This window comes from Brachyhypopomus gauderio, chromosome 8 (assembly GCF_052324685.1).
Source record: "Brachyhypopomus gauderio isolate BG-103 chromosome 8, BGAUD_0.2, whole genome shotgun sequence".
NCBI classification, from domain to species: Eukaryota; Metazoa; Chordata; class Actinopteri; order Gymnotiformes; family Hypopomidae; genus Brachyhypopomus; species Brachyhypopomus gauderio.
The window spans coordinates 24,426,672-24,448,190 of NC_135218.1; the positions used below are offsets into that span (position 1 = coordinate 24,426,672).

At 48.3% G+C, this 21,519-nt stretch overlaps 1 protein-coding gene across 3 annotated transcripts; it reads left to right on the plus strand.

Annotated features, from left to right (window-relative positions):
• The first annotated feature begins 5,900 nt into the window (after positions 1–5,900).
• sstr3 (somatostatin receptor 3) lies at positions 5,901–19,973 on the plus strand. 3 transcript variants are annotated; one of them, XM_077015722.1, is made up of 3 exons: positions 5,901–7,640; positions 8,006–8,273; positions 16,995–19,973. In XM_077015722.1, the coding sequence occupies exon 3, from the start codon at positions 17,031–17,033 to the stop codon at positions 18,495–18,497; it is 1,467 nt and encodes a 488-aa protein (XP_076871837.1). In that variant the 5' UTR covers positions 5,901–7,640; positions 8,006–8,273; positions 16,995–17,030; the 3' UTR covers positions 18,498–19,973. The 3 variants fall into 3 exon arrangements, with proteins under 3 accessions (XP_076871837.1, XP_076871836.1, XP_076871835.1); XM_077015721.1 differs by lacking the exon at positions 8,006–8,273; XM_077015720.1 differs by lacking the exons at positions 5,901–7,640; positions 8,006–8,273 and adding an exon at positions 14,985–16,248.
• The last annotated feature ends 1,546 nt before the right edge of the window (positions 19,974–21,519 follow it).

The following is a 21,519-nucleotide window of genomic DNA, read 5'->3' on the forward strand; positions in this document are numbered from 1 at the left end:
GCAAAGGGGATGAGGATGAATGAATGAAAAGGATGAAGTGGAGATGTTTTTACTTTGTTCGTTTATTTTAAGACTAAATGTTCTCTCCTTCTACACTAAACACGAACTGTGTTCCAGCGTTTAAGTGATTCATTTATGAGTCAGGCCTGTGGTCGTTTTTCAATGTGAAGTCATTAGGCCTTTACCTTTAAGTCATGGTGATCAGGGTCCAAGCTAAATGCTTACACTGTAGCTCCAACATGAGGCAGGAGTTTGTTCAATTAGGCTGGGTGTGCTGACCCTGGGCAGTACTGGTTCACGCACAGCGTGGAACGGGTTTGGAATCTCGAGTGTTCTGCAGCACATCTAATGAACGCATGTACAGCACATGCAAAAACACCCACACACACGCATACACACCCAGGCACACACACATAAACAGCCACACACAAGCACACACCTAATCACCCATAAAGACATAAATGCACGCATAAACACCCACGCACACATAGATACACACGCATAAACACTCACGCACACACATTAACACTGAATCTCCTGGACGCAGTGCACATGACTCGTGTGCACCGGGTCTGAAGCAGAACTAAGTTCTGTTTACAGTAAATGGGGTCTCAAGGACTAGAGCAGCGTGAAGAAGGGGCTAGACAGGCCGATGTCAGTTAGAAGTCACTCCGCATTTACGAGCGAGGTTGGCAGAGGAAGTAGGAGAAGAGGAAGTGAAGAGAAAGCAGGAAGCTCAGAAGCTTCAACCAGCCAGGATTAACAACAGAGAATCTGCAGGCAGCCTGGTTTTTGAATCAGTCTTTATCTGTGTTCTTTTATATCGGCCTCAATGATCTACAGTGAAGTTCTCCTTTGAACGTGGTGACAGAAGCAGCAGACACAGGAGGTTGTGCTGGGTGGACTTTAATGTCCACTTCCGTCATAGACACAGCACAGCTCAAAACAAATAGTCATACGTGAAATCAGAGGAGCGTAGAGCGCTCAAAACTCTGACGAGAGTAATTTCTAACTTGGTCTAGGGGGTAGCGTGTGACGTCAGCAAACAGCAGCAGGTCCGGGTAGGCGCAAGCAAGGCACAGCGGCGTGTAGTGGGACCTGTGGGCTTATAAAGAGGTGAAGGGAATGAGGAACAGGTGTGTGTACTGATGAGAGTGAATCAGTAGGCAGAGGATGGAGACCATGGGAGGAAACAGGAGGTGGAGTGTTGTGAAGTGGGCGGCTCCCCTGTGGCGCTGGACCGGCCTACCGTGACACTCATTTTAGTGGCGACACCAAAAAAATTAAAAAATTTTATCATTTCGGATAAAAAATTATCATTTCGGATAGTTCAATAAAATTATCAAAATAAGCACATGCAGTATTGAACTTTATTTCTAATGTTTCTCCAGAGAGAGAGAGAGAGAGAGAGAGAGAGGTGCAGATGATCTGTTTTATTTGTTTCCAGGACCTACAGCAGAACCTGGACACAGTAAACCTGTTCTCCTCGACCTGGTCCCTGATTATTCAACCTCAAAACCTCCAAATGCAAACATTCCAGAGAACAAATCAAGGTGTCAGGGAAATAAATAGAAAATCACCATTGCAACAAACAAAATCCAGCATCACTAAATATACATATCTCGGGTTGAAAATCTGTTAATTGGGTAATTTCATCTTGACTGTGAACAATTTGAGAGAAACCAAGGAGGGGTTGAAATATGAATTACCAATTGGAATCTGGATCAAAATGCTCCAATTATAGAAGCCACTGCAATAAGGTCTGAGATCCAATAATCTGTCCATTTGAAAAGCAAAACAAACACCCAATTGAAACCCTGCACAGAGAGTAAGACAGAGAGTTCTGTAAGAGTATGTGGAGAATCCAGAGTTGCTCATCAGTGATGCATGCATGGCTGAATTAGGCCTTCACCCTCTATTACTCCACACTGACAACACAGCCATCACATTCTGGACTCACTTAAAAACAGCAATCCCAGCTAACAGCACTAACACACCAGACAGACAACATCAGGACTATGGCACTCGTGAGAATTCAGCCCACACTAATCAAACCCCAGAAAACTACCCGAATCACTAGACTGAAACAGGGGCTGGTGATCAAAGCACAGTGACTAATAACAAACAGAGAAGGACCCTGAGAAGGGTAACCACAGTCTGGCAATACAGACTGGCAGACACACCTGGACGCCCAAACAACGCCTCTGCACCCACTGTGGTATAGCTGTGGTGACAGAACTACACTTCCCAGACTACCATTGCAGTATATACAGTTGTGATCAAATTTATTCAACCCCCAATGCTGCGAAGGGTTTTATGGAATTCAGTGCACATTTGTAATTGTGTTCATAATGAAATCTTACAAGGACTTGTTAAAGAACTAAATGCAACTAAGATAGCATCAATTTTTTTTGTCATAAAGTATTAAATGGCCTTTTTGTGATTTCTTCATTGACACAATTATTCAACCCCTTTACGACTACCACTCCTAAGAACAGAGGTTCATTCCAGTGTTTTCCATCAGGTATTGAAAACATCTGTGGATGTCAACGAGCAGCAATCAAGCATGATAAGCACCAATTAGGCAGATTTAAAAGGACTGTGATACTCAGCTCCTTCTAGACATCTACTGGTGTGTTTCCAAGCATGGTGAAGGCAAGAGAATGGTCCCAGAAGACAAGAGAAGAGGTTATTGCTCTTCACAAGAATGGCAATGGATATAAAAAGATTGCAAAGTTGTTAAATATTCCAAGAGACACTATCGGAAGTATCATTCGCAAGTTCAAGTTAAAGGGCACAGTGGAAACGTTACCTGGTCGTGGCAGAAAGAAGATCCTGACCGCGACTGCTGTGCGCTACCTGAAGCGTAATGTGGAGAAAAATCCCCGCGTGACTGCTAAGGAACTGAAAAAAGACCTGTCAGATGTGGGCACTGAAGTTTCAGCTCGGACAATAAGGCGCGCACTGCATAACGAAGACCTCCATGCCAGAACGCCCAGACGCACCCCCTTGCTGACTCCAAAGAACAAGAAAAGTCGACTGCAGTATGCCAAAAGTCATGTGGACAAGCCACAAAGGTTTTGGAACAGTGTACTGTGGTCAGATGAAACTAAATTAGAACTGTTTGGGACAATGGACCAGCGCTATGTTTGGAGAAGGAAGAACCAGGCTTATGAACAAAAGAACACCTTGCCTACTGTGAAGCATGGCGGGGGGTCAATTATGCTTTGGGGCTGTTTTGCTTCTAATGGTACAGGAAAGCTTCAACGTGTGCAGGGTACCATGAATTCCCTTCAGTACCAGGAGATCTTGGAGGAAAATGTGATGGAGTCAGTCACAAACCTGCGGCTTGGGAGACGTTGGACCTTCCAACAGGACAATGATCCGAAAGAACACATCCAAGTCCACTAGAGCATGGTTGAACATGAAAGGCTGGAACATTCTAGAGTGGCCATCGCAATCACCAGACTTAAATCCAATTGAGAACCTCTGGTGGGACCTAAAGAAGGCAGTTGCAGTGCGCAAGCCTAAGAATGTGACTGAACTGGAGGCTTTTGCCCATGAAGAATGGGCTAAGATACCCATAGGTCGCTGCAAGACACTTGTGTCAAGCTATGCTTCACGCTTGAAAGCTGTCATAACTGGAAAAGGATGTTGTACTAAGTACTAAAAAATAATGTCACTAGGGGGTTGAATAAAACTGATAATGATGTGAGCACAGTAAAGACATTTGTGGTTATTCCATCATAAATATTATGTTATGTTTGTCTAATTTATAAGTGCCTCTGTCACGTAGTGCAACGCCCCCTCTCGTAGCTGTCACTCTGGGTTCCCTCATGTCCGTGTTCCCTGCCTGTTTGTCCCGCCCTGCTCGTTTGTCGCGTTTATTCCTTGTTTGTTGCCACGCCCCAGTGTCATTGTTATCACCTGTTCCTTGTTTCAGTTCTATGTATTTAAGTCCCAGTATTTCCCTAGTCTAGTTATCCGTGATTTTGTCTACTTCGTGCCTTGTGCTTTGTTGCCTGTTGGTTGTGAGTATTGTTTCCGCTGCCTGCATTCCTGCCTGTTCCGTGTATCCCCGTCGTGTTTGGTTTATCTGTCCGAGTATGTCTGTTGTTATTTCTTGTATGGACTGCCTTCCCGTTATGACCCCTGCCTGCCACTACGACTCTGCTTTTGGAATTTCCTGTATTAAATCTCGCTCTCCTCCGCGTTTGTGTCCGTCTCCATGTTCTGCCCAGCGCAGATCGTTACATAATCACGGATCAAACGAGGACACAGCGAGAGAGCGAGACTCCGGTGAGTTTAGTCGCTGTAGCGAGTTGTTGGCTGCTTCCGTGCAGTTTAACTCTCATGTGTTACAGCGCGAACGAGCCGGAGACAGGAATACCCCTGGCGCTGTGGGAACAAGGAAGTCTCGTCGCAGACCGAAGAAAGCGCAGTCTCTCACTACTGGCTTTCGCGGCGAGACTCCTTTTGAGCGCTGTGAGTCTGCCCTGCTTGACGAACGCCACAGGGGTGAGCAACCTGTGGTACAAGCAGCGGGCAGACGGAGGGAATGCACAGACGAGCTTTGGCTTACCCCTCGGTCGGCTCTCAATGGCTGCTGCGAGCTCCCGACGCCTCAGAGGAGGCGGAGCCATCGCAGAGAGAGCCACCGAGGGGCGTGTGTGTCTGTGTGTTCTTCCAGGCTCAACCCGGACACTGAGGAGGAGGACCTAACACCGCTGATCCCGCCGGCTACTCCACAGGACACCCCCATGTATTTTTTGGGGGGGAGTACAAGCCACGTCGGCTTGGCGGACACGCCCCCCGATGACGTCAGTATGGTGGCTCCGCCCCCCGAGGACGTCGGCTTGGCGGCTCCGCCCCCCGAGGACGTCGGCTTGGCGTACACGCCCCCCGAGGACGTCGGCTTGGCGTACACGCCCCCCGAGGACGTCGGCTTGGCGTACACGCCCCCCGAGGACGTCGGCTTGGCGTACACGCCCCCCGAGGACGTCGGCTTGGCGTACACGCCCCCCGAGGACGTCGGCTTGGCGTACACGCCCCCCGAGGACGTCGGCTTGGCGTACACGCCCCCCGAGGACGTCGGCTTGGCGTACACGCCCCCCGAGGACGTCGGCTTGGCGTACACGCCCCCCGAGGACGTCGGCTTGGCGTACACGCCCCCCGAGGACGTCAGTATGGCGGCTCCGCCCCCCGAGTGCATCTCCTCACCGCCGGTTCCTGTCCCCGCTGCCCGTAGGCAGTCCGTGCCGGTTCCTGTCCCCGCTGCCCGTAGGCAGTCCGTGCCGGTTCCTGTCCCCGCGACCCAGGAGGGGTCGTCCACGCCGGTTCCTGTCCCCGCGACCCAGGAGGGGTCGTCCACGCCGGTTCCTGTCCCCGCGACCCAGGAGGGGTCGTCCACGCCGGTTCCTGTCCCCGCGACCCAGGAGGGGTCGTCCACGCCGGTTCCTGTCCCCGCTGCCCGCCAGCGGACCCTGCCTGTTCCCGCTGCCCGCCAGCGGACCCTGCCTGTTCCCGCTGCCCGCCAGCGGACCCTGCCTGTTCCCGCTGCCCGCCAGCGGACCCTGCCTGTTCCCGCTGCCCGCCGCCCGGCTCCGCCTGTGCCCGCTGCCCGCCGCCCGGCTCCGCCTGTGCCCGCTGCCCGCCGCCCGGCCGCGCCTGTGCCCGCTGCCCGCCGCCCGGCCGCGCCTGTGCCCGTTGCCCGCCGCCCGGCCGCGCCTGTGCCCGTTGCCCGCCGCCCGGCTCCGCCTGTGCCCGTTGCCCGCCGCCCGGCTCCGCCTGTGCCCGCTGCCCGCCGCCCGGCTCCGCCTGTGCCCGCTGGCCGCCGCCCGGCTCCGCCTGTGCCCGCTGGCCGCCGCCCGGCTCCGCCTGTGCCCGCTGCCCGCCGCCCGGCCGCGCCTGTGCCCGTTGCCCGCCGCCCGGCCGCGCCTGTGCCCGCTGCCCGCCGCCCGGCCGCGCCTGTGTCCCCAGAGACTGTGCTGCCCTCTATTGGGCCCGGACATTATGTGCCCTCTGCTCTGCCCTGTACACCTGCCTCTGTACCCGTGTTCCCCTTGCTCCCGTGTTCTGTCCCTGGATTTGTGTTGGTCCCAGTTCCTGTGTGTGTGCCTGTTCGTGTCCTTGTACCCGTCCCTGTGTTTGCGTCTGGTCAGTTCCTCCAGGTCCCTGTCCCCGTGTCTGTTCCCCAAGTCACGACCCGCTTTGTGCCCGTGCCTGTCTCTGTGGTCCATGCTGTCTTCACCTCAGTGTTTACCTCTGCCCTGTCCCCTGGCCCCACTCCAGTGTCTGTCCCCGGTCCTGTCCTGTCCGGCCCTGATCCTGTGCCTCGCCCTGGCCCTGTCCGGTCTCCCTGTGTCCCGTGTCATGCCGTGTCCCTGTCCAGCTCTTGGCCAGTCTCCATGTCCCCTGTCTTTGTCCCTGCCATGCCCCAGGTCCCATGTCCTCTGGTCTGTCCTGTGTCTGCTGTTCCTGTCCCTCGCCGTGTGCCGTAGTTCCCTGTCCTGTCCTAGTCGGTGTCCCTGTCCTGTCTGCCCTTGCGTGCCCCGGAGTGGCACGCTTTGAGGGGGGGTTCTGTCACGTAGTGCAACGCCCCCTCTCGTAGCTGTCACTCTGGGTTCCCTCATGTCCGTGTTCCCTGCCTGTTTGTCCCGCCCTGCTCGTTTGTCGCGTTTATTCCTTGTTTGTTGCCACGCCCCAGTGTCATTGTTATCACCTGTTCCTTGTTTCAGTTCTATGTATTTAAGTCCCAGTATTTCCCTAGTCTAGTTATCCGTGATTTTGTCTACTTCGTGCCTTGTGCTTTGTTGCCTGTTGGTTGTGAGTATTGTTTCCGCTGCCTGCATTCCTGCCTGTTCCGTGTATCCCCGTCGTGTTTGGTTTATCTGTCCGAGTATGTCTGTTGTTATTTCTTGTATGGACTGCCTTCCCGTTATGACCCCTGCCTGCCACTACGACTCTGCTTTTGGAATTTCCTGTATTAAATCTCGCTCTCCTCCGCGTTTGTGTCCGTCTCCATGTTCTGCCCAGCGCAGATCGTTACAGCCTCTTTGATATAATTGTAAAGAAGATGACTGAAATGATCAAAATCAATGTCAAACTGGCCAAAACACTTTATTTCAGTGGGGGTTGAATAAATTTGATCACAACTGTATATATACACTGTATATACAGCTGTTTAGTGCTCTGTTCATCATTTCATCATTGCAATAAAACTAATTTAAAATTAAAAGTGAAAATTGAGAGAGACAGAGAAAGAGAGAGAAACAGAGACAGAGTGAAAGACAGAGAGAGAGAGCACAAGAGAGATAGAAAGAGATAGATAGAGAGAGAGAGAGAGAGAGAGAGATGAAAGGATAGACAGTGAGAGGCTTACAATGGAGAGAGGATAAACGACAAAGACAAATGACTGGAACAGAGGGATGAGGGTCTCAAATCAAGAAGGCCAGAGACAGGAGACTCTAAAAGGACAAAGTGTCCATGGTGGGTAGATGAGAGGGCCAGAATGAAGCTGTAGAAGACTTGGACACTGCCCCGTGGCTGGACTGATGAGGGATTGATCTGTTGATGGCTGTTTTCACACCTTCAAACCTTCAGCAAAGAACGGAGTCACTTCCCAGCCAGTGGCCAAAATGGTAATTACACACACACACACACACCTGTGGGCGGGGGGTTGTTTCAGGGAGGCACTGAATGTCAGAGCAACACGAGAATTGATCAAGAACAGATAGATACATGAGCCACAATTCCATAAACAAATGGCCGAATCTATCAGCAGTGATGGCTGTTCTCTTCATCCAAATGTCACTTTTGTAGCAGCCTTATAAATCTGTGGATTTGAGTGTTGTAGTCAGAATCTTCATCTACTCATCTTTCAAACCAAAAATCACCATTTATTAATCTGCATCAGATCTTAATTCAAATTGTTGTGCCAACTTTAGGATGGCGTGACCGGGGACAAATTGTTACTATAGTGATCAGACGACTCTGCTCTCCTTAGTTACAGCAGCCTCTCCGGGTGCGCGCGCGCACACACATGCTCGCACACCTAGCTCACAGCCCATGCACGGGCGCTCGGTTACCTGGATACGAGATGCTGTGCGGCGGTGTAGCGGATCGCTCGCGCAGTCCTGCCCCGCGCGTCCCGCAGATGAAGGTGTCAGTACTACAGTGACAAAGTGAGTGTGGTGTGAGGCTGTTTTACACTGACGACAAGCCGAACCTGTTTTGACTGTGAATGTGCCCCACAACGTCCCAGTCATCGTAAGGTAAGTTTGCGCTGTTGGCTAATGAAATCGCTGATGAAATATCCCCACTGACACCCACGACACGTTTAAACTTTTATGAAATTATTTATTGACAGCAATTAAATGTTGCGCGTATTTCCATGGAGAGTTTGTGAATATATGTGTTGCATGTAATTTGTTTTATGCAGCATATCTTATATGTGCAGGTACGTGCAGGATGTCGTGCATATAGGCAGCACGAAGCTTCTTTCTTCATGTGGGGATGAGGAGACAGAAGGACTACTCTAACAAACTTTAGTCTGCTTTACTTAAGTGTGCTAACATTTGGTGTCTCGTGTAAACCGTATTTACAGGTAGCTTTTACAACTTATATATGTGCGATATTATGTCTTATATATGTCTGCCAGGCTAAGAACACCAGTGAAAAAAACCTTTAAGGTTTTGACCTTTAAACATTTTCATACGTGAACCCCGTGTGATTCTCAACTAATCATGAGAATTTACGTACGTGAATTCTTACGTGAATTTACTCTTACATTCTGGACACGCAATTAAACATCTTAAAAACAGGAGGTTACATATGGAACAGGGGCTTAGATGATCTTCACAGTTTTTACACAGGTGTAGTGCTATATCAACGTTATATTCATATGTTACTACAGTGGCTCCCTTAGTGGGAATTCATTAAGAATTCAGTGGAAATTTGTATTATTCATTCTCGAGTTCAGCTTCTTCCAGTAACACTGTTTCACGTGTCTGGAATCAATGGCTGAAATTAAGAGTGCAATTGGTAAGTCACCTTCTTATAAATCACGGTTGGACATGCGGTTTTGTTAGAGCACTTAAAATGAGCAGGAACCATGACTCCACACACAGTCTCTGAGGCTGCTTCTCTCAGTCACCTATGCCTGTCTGTCTGTCTGCCTGTCTGTCTGCCTGTATGTCTGCCTGTCTGTCTTCTGCTTGTCTGTCTGCCCGTCTGTCTGCATGTCTGTCTTCCTCTGAATATGTAAAACCCATGACATTGTATGACTTCAATAACTGTTCAATAACTATATATATATATATATATATATATATATATATATATATGTGTGTGTGTGTGTGTGTGTGTGTGTGTGTGTGTGTGTGTGTGTGTGTGTGTGTGTGTGTGTGTGTGTGCAGTCATTTTAATATCGTAGCAGGAAGCTGTTGCGTACCATTAAGGCAAACAGAATACATATAGACACACAAGTATGCATATAAAACATGTCTTTGTGTGTCGGCGAAATAGATTTATCGAAAAGCCTCACATAAATCAAAATGGCTGCCCTTTTGTCCGCTCAGAGACCTATTAATTCAGATTAGAGTCCACAGCTGTTCACACTATACGCACCTCACTTCAGTTTGACTGATGGAGGGAAAAGCATAGCTGATTGATGTCCTCTCCTCCCCCTGGTGGTGCAATTAGAGTCTCTTCACTAAACACCATCTCTCTCCACCTGCCAATCGGCCTCCTTTCAATAAGAATTAGACTGATGGTGAGACTAAAAGACAGAAAACAGAAAACCAGGGCGAGTGAGTGGAAGAGAGAGAGATTCCGATCTGCTCTTTAATTGTCTTCCTGCCCAAACACGCTGCACACGGCGTCACGCCTCAGACTCCATGGGTGCTCCTTCAAGACGCTAACATCTTGTGTTTGGTTTTAGCTTCTACGCAGCAACTTTATGACAGCAAGGGGTGGCAGAGCGGATCTGCAGGACATTTAGCAGGATTCAGGACTGGGAAGGGAACTACTGGATATTTAGCAGGATTCAGGACTGGTAGGGGAACTACAGGTGATTTGCAGGATTTAGGACTGGGAGGGGAACTGCAGGACATTTAGCAGGATTCAGGACTGGGAGGGGAACTGCAGGACATTTAGCAGGATTCAGGACTGGGAGGGGAACTGCAGGACATTTAGCAGGATTCAGGACTGGGAGGGGAACTGCAGGTGATTTGCAGGATTCAGGACTGGGAGGGGAACTGCAGGACATTTAGCAGGATTCAGGACTGGGAGGGGAACTGCAGGACATTTAGAAGGATTCAGGACTGGGAGGGGAACTGCAGGTGATTTGCAGGATTCAGGACTGGGAGGGGAACTGCAGGACATTTAGCAGGATTCAGGACTGGGAGGGGAACTGCAGGACATTTAGCAGGATTCAGGACTGGGAGGGGAACTGCAAGACATTTAGCAGGATTCAGGACTGGGAGGGGAACTGCAGGACATTTAGCAGGATTCAGGACTGGGAGGGGAACTGCAGGACATTTAGCAGGATTCAGGACTGGGAGGGGAACTGCAGGTGATTTGCAGGATTCAGGACTGGGAGGGGAACTGCAGGACATTTAGCAGGATTCAGGACTGGGAGGGGAACTGCAGGACATTTAGCAGGATTCAGGACTGGGAGGGGAACTACTGGATATTTAGCAGGATTCAGGACTGGTAGGGGAACTACAGGGGATTTGCAGGATTCAGGACTGGGAGGGGAACTGCAGGACATTTAGCAGGATTCAGGACTGGGAGGGGAACTACAGGTGATTTGCAGGATTCAGGACTGGGAGGGGAACTGCAGGACATTTAGCAGGATTCAGGACTGGGAGGGGAACTGCAGGACATTTAGCAGGATTCAGGACTGGGAGGGGAACTGCAGGACATTTAGCAGGATTCAGGACTGGGAGGGGAACTGCAGGACATTTAGCAGGATTCAGGACTGGGAGGGGAACTGCAGGACATTTAGCAGGATTCAGGACTGGGAGGGAAACTACAGGTGATTTTGGCAAAGCAGTCAGTTCCCCTCAGATGCTACAGCTGGCCTGGGTATCACACGTCAGTGCAGGTTTCCGTATGACTTCAAGCAGCAAGGACAGGATGTTCCAGTGATTTGTAAAAATACAGTTTGTGATCATTGAATGTCAAGGTTTTCTAAACGGTAAAGTGTTGGGAACATGCTTCCCTTGTGAAATCCATCAGAGCCGCACGGGGCTACCAGTCTGTACACCTCCTACACACCTTGCTTTTGTACCAGGAGGGGCCATAAATACAAATGTTTTATATGTATGTAACTATCTTCATGTAATAGGAATTGACTAAACCTAACTGTAAACCTCAATCTGCCTCAGTAACTGATAACACATATCTAGCTTTTAAAAACAATCATGTCAGGACCATGTAAATGCACAAAAACAAACACACTCACGCATACACGTTTATATCACGCATACACACGGATATAAACACACACAAACAAAACATGACACATACATACGGATATAAACACACACACAAACGAAACATGACACATACACACGGATATAAACACACACACAAACGAAACATGACACATACATACGGATATAAACACACACACACACACGACACATGGACATGAACACACACACACAATTGTACTCTTCACTTTTTACATGTCAGTGAAGGGAACAAATATTCCAGCCCTCCGCTGTTTGCTTCAACACGTCTCTTCTCTTCTGTATTTTCACTCTTAGGACCCTCAACGTCAGAGGGATAAAGTGTCAAACTGTGAAGAGTGCAATATTGAATCTTCATATGTCAGACTGCTTAGTGAAAATTGACTTTGATAATAATCCAAGCTTAATATTAGTTTTAGAGTTTATGGTTATGATCCACACAGCCACACAGCCCCAGAGAGAATCAGTCAGCATGTGTCCTGATGATTAATAAAATATTCATACTTGAGACATTTAACAGCTAATTATTGTTGTATTGTTCTGACTCAGTTAAGCACTGGGGTTGTAAGCCAGTGATTGAAAAAAATGCAAAACACAATTGGTATGTTGGTAGAAGTCACAACAATAACATTCCTTCATTACCATAATTATAAGGTTTCCGGCAGTTCTTGTCTTTAGTCTTTTATGCATTTATGCATTTGCATAAATGCAAACATGTAAGTTCTAGTGTGTGGGTGACGTTCTCAGTGGAAAGGTCTCGAGTGTCTCTCCTGTAATAGTGCCAAACCCTGTGAGGGGCTTTTCACAGGCAGTTAGACTGATTACTTCCAAATAGTTGGATTCTCTCTGTCTGTCTTTTTGTTTGCCTACATTTAGTTTCACATTGTCCCTTCTTTACCAAACAGCTCTATTCACGTCTATGCATGCTGCACATGGCAATGCAAATATTCCACCATTATGAGCACATTCTAAGTTAATTTTATACAGTAAATTAGCATTTAATTTGCTTTAGCATATATTCAGAAGCATGAATACTTGACTGGTTCCTCAAAGCTTCAGAAGTCCATGAGGAAGCTCCTGGTTTACTGACGTACTCCCAGTACAGAGTACAACCGGAGCCAGCAGTAGCGGGACGTGGTGTGAGGTGGGTGTCCTGAACCACCAGTCCCGTCCGCAGGACGCTGGTCAAGCAGCTCTGGAAGCACACGCCCGTAATGCGCAGTTTTGGACGCGTATGTGGAGGGATGTTTCGGCCATCTGTTTCCCCAAGGAGCACAGCTCTTCAGATCCTCAGGGGTCATGCCTGCACATGGCACAGCTGAGAACCAAACCTGAGCCCCAGTCATAAAGTGCACCGCCACGTTGGCAAGCACCGGGGGGGGGTAGGGGGGGGGGGGGGGGGTTCTTGTCAACATTCGTTCTGTCCTCTCAGGCTAAATGCGCTGCATTATGCAGCCGCCCCATCACGCCCCAAAAGTGCTTCGTTCATTTGCTCCGGAGCCCGATGTCCATTAGCGTAACCGCGACCCTTTAAGAGCCAATTTCACGTTAAATGGAACAAAATGTAACGTTCGCCACACCTGCTTATTCCCGCAGGAGAATGCCCGGTTGGCTCGGCAGTCGGCATGCGCGCTGGATGGCATTGTTAGTGCCCGTGTGTTTGGATGCTTTTATTTGCTGCCAGTGAGGATTGCGAGGCGGATTTGTTATTATACGTAATTACGGCTGTCTGAGGCAGAACAGCCCACAGCAGCGACGGAGGCACCGTGCAATCACACACGCCACTCAGCCCCCCCAGCAGACCCGTAAGTGCAGTCTTATATCACAGATCCAGAAGGTGTGTCACCCTGCCGTGTATTTGTGTGTGTGTGTATTTGCATGCACTTCTGATCTGGTATCTGGGATCAATAACGTGTTATCTCTTATTTCTTTGAAATTATTGTAAAGGGCTTTAAAAAGTTACAGGTATACATAACAGTTTAACGTACAGATATTATAGATCTAGAAGAGTTCTGAAGGCAAGCTCCTATATATATTTGTGTGTGTGTGTGTATGTGTGCATCACAGCCAAATTAATGCTAATGTTACTATAAAGTCACATTTACAGCCCTGGAACTCACAGATGCAGCCTGCATCTGCCATTCTCTCTCACACACACACACACACACATACACAACCCCCTCCACCACACACATTCCAACCAATTTAGGCTCGAGAAAGATATGTCAAGCATCAGTGAGGTGATGGGCTGAACTGTGGTGTGTGCGCAGGTGCACACCTGTAGGAGCGGGCAGGTAGCATTTATTTCAAATGACAGTACAGGATCCAACATAGCTTTGCAGCTCTCTCGTAACTACCCCTGGGTAACGTGTGTGTTTTTGTGTGTACACGGTGTTCACCCCACAACCATATCTCTGCTGTAGAGGGCTTCAGGCCTTCAAGATCCAGCTCCCACCGCAGCTGAGCCAGGCTTATCTAACCGCCGTTGGTCACCTGCTTCTTTTGTATGAGGAGTCAGAACAAGGAGAACACGGCAGTCCCCTGGTTGGGGATCCCAGGGGACATGGAGCCAAGGCCAAAGGTGGCGTGTCGTACGAATGTGGCCACGGTCGCACTAATGGCCCCGTTCTCCGCCGTCGCACACGCGTTCCCCGGAGAGCACGCTCGCCACAACCCCCCCCCCCCCCCAACCAATTTAGGTCTGGAAGAGAAGCGTCACCTCCTCCTGACCCCTCATTGCCATGGCGACATGCCAGGTCCAGAAAAGGCCAGGAGGAAACCGTGAGAATGGAGGGCGTGTCTCCGAGGAGCAGACTGTGTACCTCCTCTTTGTGTGTGTGGGAGATTAGCTCCGTATCGCCTGTGCCTTTCATTACGGCTGTGGCAGATAGAGCCCGGCAAGCGGGGGCTATCACCGCCCGGTAGCCTAGGCTGAACGCATGTTGAGATTGTTGATAATGACTGATAGGAGGTATTTCAAAGATCTTGGGGGGTTGCTTCTACAAGATATTTAATGGGTTTAGAGGTGTGTGTATGCGGTTGGCCATGTTGTATGTGATTACCCGTCTTCCTGACTGTTTGTGTGTCAGGTGCTGGATCAATATGGACATTACCCACACTCCCCTTCAAGCAAACATCTCTATATATTGTCCGCAGCGATCTTCCACCTCCAGTCGCCCAGAAAACAACATTTTCCTAGCTGTCATGGAGAATCGAATATCTGCTTGATGTCTTTTTGTCAAACGCGGCCTTGAGTTTTGTGATGGCGTCTTGACCTGGTGCAGAGTTCCACCGCAGAGCGAAAGGCAGAACAACCTTAATGGTTTGCGGAGCCTCTATAACCAACACAGCAGTATAGAAAGTGCAGCGCTAAAGACCCACTTCTCCTTAATTACGATTGGAATGTTGTCTGTCAGAAATATCTGTATATACAGTGAATAAATATACATCAAAGCTGCTGAATGATGATGCCCCCCCCCCCCACCCCGTTTGTCCCATAGTCCTGCGAGGTCACTGGGGAACCACTCGTCCCTCCCCTACCCCCACCCCCCTCCTCTGGACACCAGCACACGGCATGTTCACATGGCTTCTCACCACACTGGAGATTCTTCAGTGTTGCTTTTGTTGGTGATTCCAGGAGCAGCGACCTCATTATGCCTCTGAAGATTCATGGGGGAAAGATGTTTTTCTTTGTCTTCTTTTCGGCCAATAGGCAAGGCAACTGGACAAGGTTTAAATGTTAGTATTAAAACATTCTGCCTGAATGGTCCTCAGTACCTCTCCAAAAGCCCAACAAGATTAAAGTAAAGATTCCAACATAGTAAACCAGATGTCAACATAAAAACCAGGAAAATTGTGACTTATCAGTCTCTATAAGACATTTTCTCTACACAACATGCAGGTTTCATTCAAAAAACAAAAAGAGTGTAAACAATAAATTTTGTTCAATGAGGTTGAGACCAGGATTATGTGTAGGAGATTAGGACTTAGCTGTATTACAATGCAGATCAAAGACAAAACCTTAAGATAGTAACAGAAGCTATACCAGGTTTCAAACCCATGTGGTAAACATGTGTGCCGGCCACCACACCAGACCAAAGAACTCGAATGAAGAGTAATCAGAAAACCCATTGTATCTCCTGGAGTGACAGTCCCCATGACGATTTACGTGGTAACAGGTTCCACAGGCTGCACTACATTGTGCTATTTAGTGATCGTGTCTTGAAATAGGATAAAAGGTTTTTTAAATCTTCTCTTTAATAGCTCACACGAGCAGCTGTTCACATCATTCATAATACTGCTTTTCTAAGTAAGGCGAGACAGACAGAAAGAGAAAAAAAGAAACGATTTTAATGAAAATTAGCCTACTACATTCCTGTGAACGCAACTGCCACATATTGAAATTATATTTCTTTGGCACGTTCATAAACTTAAGTGCAACATTTCTGACAGGCCTTCATTGTAATGGCTTTCACGGCTTGATTGCTCAGAGAATCTGAGAGCCCAGCCGTTGTGTGTCTGCCTGGGTCTAACAAATGTGCTAATCAGGCCGTTTGGATCAGACCCACTGCATTTTAGTCAGAGGACCAATCAGCTCTCAGAGTGAGGAGGCCGAACTCCAGCAATGGTTACTGTGATGAATAAAAGGTCGTGAGGCAACCGTTCTGCACACCAGCCAATCAGAAGGCATTAGATGGCAGGAAACAAGGGAACATCGTCACGGATACGAAACACCACAGTGTCGCCGCCCCCTTGTGGAAGATTTCCTACGGTAATTTCCCAGTTCGGTTTGCTAACCACACAACCATCAGTCCACAGTGTCTCCCTGTTCTAGTTCACTTTGTTTTGTAGGCCTGGAAAAATTAATGCTGGTATCCTTCAAAGTGAAACACGGGTTAACATAGTGATAAGGACAATACAAGCTTGGGGTGTAGAGGAATGTTGTTGGCCAACATCTATACACTCACTCGCACTTTCACTACACCACGCTACATGGAGTATGTGGACATTTCCTGTGTAGTGCGGTACTTGCTACATAGGAGGCCATTTCAGAGGTGGCCCGGGTTCTGCTTGTGTCTTTCCGGCGCGTTAATGCTGAACGATGCAGTCTGTGCTCTGTGCCCAGAAGCAGCTCTAGCTGGCTGGTGCTCAGCGCTCCTCTAATTCAAAGCCAATTAGGCAGCGCGGGTGCAGAGAGCGGGCGTGAGAACCTTGATGGACGGCTGACGGCGAAAACATGGCCCCCGGGGCCACGGCAGCACACTGCTGTTTACCCTTCCCGCTCATTTCTCGCACGGTTGGGGTGCGGGCCGCCGTCGTGTGCCTGTGCACTTTTCCCATTTGCCCTGACAACCGACAGACGTGAGCTAATTGCGCTACTTGCGCCGAGGCTCTGAGCCGCTCACAAAACATTTCCCACAAACCCCCACAAACCAGCTGCGGGAATGTGTTTTCTTCTCTCATTTAAGCTAACGGACAAACACATGCTGTAACAGTTTCTCACGGTTTCTTTCCCAGGCAGCATGGGCCGTTGCTGAACCCACCTCCAGCACGATGGACGAGCCCCTCACGGCTGCCACATCCGGACGCACGGACCTGCCCACCTGGGACTCCAACATCTCTGTGCTGCCCGCCGACCCCACCTTTCCCCTCCCCAACGGCTCGCTGCAGAACTGGACGGATGGCGGAGGCGAGGGTTTTGCACCGAGCGTCGCTGGAGTTTTCATTTCCCTCGTCTACATCGCCGTCTGCGCCGTGGGGTTAGGCGGCAACACGCTGGTCATTCACATCGTCCTGCGTTACTCGCACACGCAGTCCGTCACCAACATCTACATCCTGAACCTCGCCATCGCCGACGAGCTCTTCATGCTGGGCCTGCCCTTCCTGGCCGTGCAGAACGCTCTCCTCTCCTGGCCCTTCGGCTCGCTCATGTGCAGGCTGGTCATGACCGTGGACGCCATCAACCAGTTCACCAGCATCTTCTGCCTCACGGTGATGAGCATCGACCGCTATTTGGCTGTGGTGCACCCTCTCCGCTCCTCGAAGTGTCGCCAGCCTCGGGTGGCCAAGGCCGTGAACGTCACGGTGTGGGCCGTCTCCTTCGTGGTGGTCCTGCCGGTGGTGGTGTTCGCCGACGTGCTGCAGGACGACGGCAACTGCACCATCGTGTGGCCGGAGCCGGCTGAGGTGTGGAAGGCGGCCTTTATCATCTACACCGCCACGGTGGGCTTCTTCGGCCCCCTGCTGGTCATCTGCCTGTGTTACCTGCTCATCGTGGTGAAGGTGCGCAGGTCCGGACGCCGGGTGCGAGCCACGTCCGTTCGGCGGCGCAAGTCAGAACGCAAGATCACGCGGATGGTGGTGATCGTGGTCGCCGTGTTCGTGCTGTGCTGGTTACCGTTCTACGTGCTGAACATCGTCAACCTGCTGGTTCTGCTTCCTGGGGAGTTCCGCGGCCTGTATTATTTTGTGGTGGTCCTGTCGTATGCCAACAGCTGTGCCAATCCCATCCTGTACGGCTTCCTCTCAGACAACTTCAAGCGAGGCTTTCGGAAAGCGCTGTGCCGCTCAACCAGGCGGGTAGACAATCAGGAATTACAGCAGGGCACCATGGGAAACCATACTCTGCCACTGGAGGAAATGAGGAGAGACCTGGAGCCCAGAGAGTGCCTGAGAGAACCCTGCACACACACACAGTGTGAGAGAGATGAAGAAGCCGATGAGGAAGAGGAGCAAGAAGAAATAGGCTACATGGAGAATGGCACCCATATGACCGAAAGATATAGGTCGGAGCAGAACGGCTGTAGGAATGGGCACATGGAGGGCACTAGGACCATGTTGTCACAGAGGGCTGGCCGTCAGGCTGCAGACTCTGATAGCGGAACCAGGACTCAGGGGAACAGGGGTCATATTAGTCCGACCTCTGGATCTGTCCCTGCACTCACGGGGGCTCAGAAGGAAAACTCCAAACGGCCGTCAGAGGAACCAACAGAACCCGTCCTGGAAATTAGTTACCTGTGAGCTGTTAGAGAAGAAGTAATAAACAGTAACTGTATGAATGTTACACCTCTTCAAATTGGTGCCCCCATCCCCCACAAAAAATGTAGGATATTGTTTTCAGAAAGTGACTCATTATCACTTGCGTTTTTAATGTCCCTTTCAGTATTTCAGTACTATTTATTTTGTGTGTGCTTTATAAATGGTAAACTTTTTTTTTCTGAATTAAAAACCAGTGGAACAATTAAAACAGACTTAGTATTTAGTGCTTGAGAAGCAAGTGTTCCCATTAAAGAGTGGTGATAATGAGATGTTTAAGTTTTGTGACAATCAAATGTAGTAATTCTAACGTTTGTGGTTTTTTTTGTTTTGTTTTTTTTTTTTTGCTTAAATATTTTGTTAAATTATTTAACATTATGTTGTCTTATTGTACATCCCAGTGTGTGTGAAAGATATTGCATTAGACGTTGTCTGTACTGCATATTGATATCCCCAACAGAGTGTTTGTCCAGCAGGGGCACTGGTGAGCAGCTGTAACACAGACATGATGAGAAACTAGGACAAAGTGCCATTGATGCAAAGCACCATTGTCCTGTAGTACACCTGATGTATTTTTTCCAGTTTTGCCACCTTGTGGAGAATTTAGTGCTTGCTAACCGTGAGTGAGTGTGTGTGTGTGTGTGAGTGAGTGAGTGAGTGTGTGTGTGAGTGAGTGTGTGTGTGAGTATGTGTGTGAGTGAGTGTGTGTGTGAGTGTGTGCGAGTTGGTATGAGAATTAGTTCCAATGCAGTTTCACAAGGCGCTTCACATCTAATAAGGACAGTGTCCTTGATTTGAAGGACCAAAGTATTTTTCTGTGCCAACAGATCTCCCTTGTGGTGACTGATGTTAAACATGAGTGAGTGAGTGAATGTTACAAGACAAAAGACGTGTCTCATCTAAAAAGACCTTCAGAATGCAGAACACACACAAGTAATTTCTACAAGTATATGGGCATTACTTCATCTATCTGTTTTATGCCATTTCTTAAGTTATTCATGTTTATTTTACTCATCTCATTTTGAGCCCATAATTAACACTGAGCGTAATCACATTTTTCTGAAGACAAGCACATCAGAAGACCTGTCCTGACGTAAAATACATATGAACAAAACATGCTTCTAAATGGTTGGTGAAAACACAAAAATATAATTCCATTAACTCTGTGCTTTAGCCCTTAAAGTGGTTTTGTGTTGTAATTTTTTTCCTCATTCAAGGTACTAAAGTGAACACAGTCAAAGATGGTCCATATACTTTTGGAAAGTCTTGACTGTCCCAACAGTGCAGAGTTGTGGGAACTCTTTTAAAGTTCAATTGTGCCTCCTGTCCTCCATATTCTAAAAGCTCTGTTGGACAACTTTAAAGAAACAAATCATGTCCTTAATGATGGAGAAAAGAGTGTAAATTCAATTGTGCCGTCAACGAGTACTGATCGTCTACTCACTGTTAAATAAACATATTGTTAATGAATAAATATGTTGTGGGTATCAGTTATTTTGTTGTGTTTAGTAAAACCCAGTATTCTAAATTAGTTCAGGGTGGGTCTCATCATGGTGCCTGTGGCTACACATATAAAACGTGATTATAGCAAACCAAAACCCCACCGTTAGGTAACAAAGTGGTTAAGTGACTGAACACATGCCAGTCAACATTCACACTGGGGCCTCACCGTTACTCGGGTGATGGTGATTCGCCACTGAAACTGCTCTCAGTCCAGGACTACTCCTGCTCCATAGACCCAACAACCCCCAAGAGCTCCAGTGTCACTACGGGAAATAACATCTGACTCCTATTTTCAATGTGTCTGCTCTTCTACAAAAGAGGAAGGTACATGCCATTTTTGTGTAATGTGTTTGGATGGCAGTGTCGCATGGAAACTGAGACTAGGGCATAATGAAACGGCATTACTCTTGAAGTCCTAATATTAGGCTGTGTGAATAAGAAGTGATAAATGAGCAGATGTCGAGTGTAAGTGTGTTAATGCATTATTTTAAATCCTTTTTAAAGCTGTGCGCGCAGAAGGCTCCTGAGTCATTAGTGAATAATTGAATGTATCGAAAGCAGATGGCGTGTAAGGAAGTGGTGTGTTTTTCCTGATGGACACGCTGTCCTGTGGCCAGTGATGCCGGTAACGCGTTACTTAGTAACGCGTTACTGTAGTCGGACTACTTTTTTCAGTAACGAGTAGTCTAACGCAACTACTATTTAAAAACTAGTAGTCAGATTAAAGTTACTTATCTAAAACATCGTGCGTTACTATTTCTGCATTTCGGGGGAACGTAGGTTATATTTATTCATTCTTATTTTTTGGCTACACGTTTCTTACGCGGTTACGTCATCTCTGCTCTGCGGCGCCAAAGTCAGATGGAAGGAGAGGTTCGCCTTTAGCAGCTGGAAATACAGGCATTATTTTGATTTTATTTCGGCTAAGGAAGACAACATTAAGGTCCGTTGTACACTCTGTCCTGGCGACAGAGTGCTGTCTACTTTCAAAAACACAACGTCAAACCTGAAAAAAAAAAAAAACCGGGGCTTGGCGGCGAACGTAAATTGTTACCGGGCGGGGTGTAAAATTGACTAAATTCAGTATTATATTGCGATCGATCGATCGCCGGTGGTTGGCGCCAGATCGAACTAGTAACTCATTGAATCATAGATGTGGATCAGAGGTAAATAAACTGGATTTTTTTTTCGGCGTGAGATATCGGAAGTGTGGCGTAAGCGTGTGAAGACAGTCAAATGCGTGTGTCTCAATGCGTGACAGTTGGCAACCCTGTAAGTGGGCGGAGTTGAACAGAAAGACTGTCTTATTTATTTATTTAAAAAACATGTAAGCCTATTTCAAGAAAAATTTTACAAATGCCAGTGTCATTTTTGATGTTCCGGTTAAAATACATGTCAATAAAGTGAGTATTGGCAGAACTGGTAGTCATTTTCATGTTATAGGGGCGGGGGATCAGCCTCTGCTGAAAGTAACTAAAAGTAATCTAACTTAGTTACTTTTAAA

Coding starts and splice junctions, on each gene's coding strand:
- sstr3 (XM_077015720.1), top strand. CDS start 16,171: ATGGCAGGAAACAAGGGAACATCGTCACGGATACGAAACACCACAGTG. Junction 16,249..16,994: donor CTTGTGGAAGATTTCCTACG/GTAATTTCCCAG, acceptor TTTCTTTCCCAG/GCAGCATGGGCCGTTGCTGA.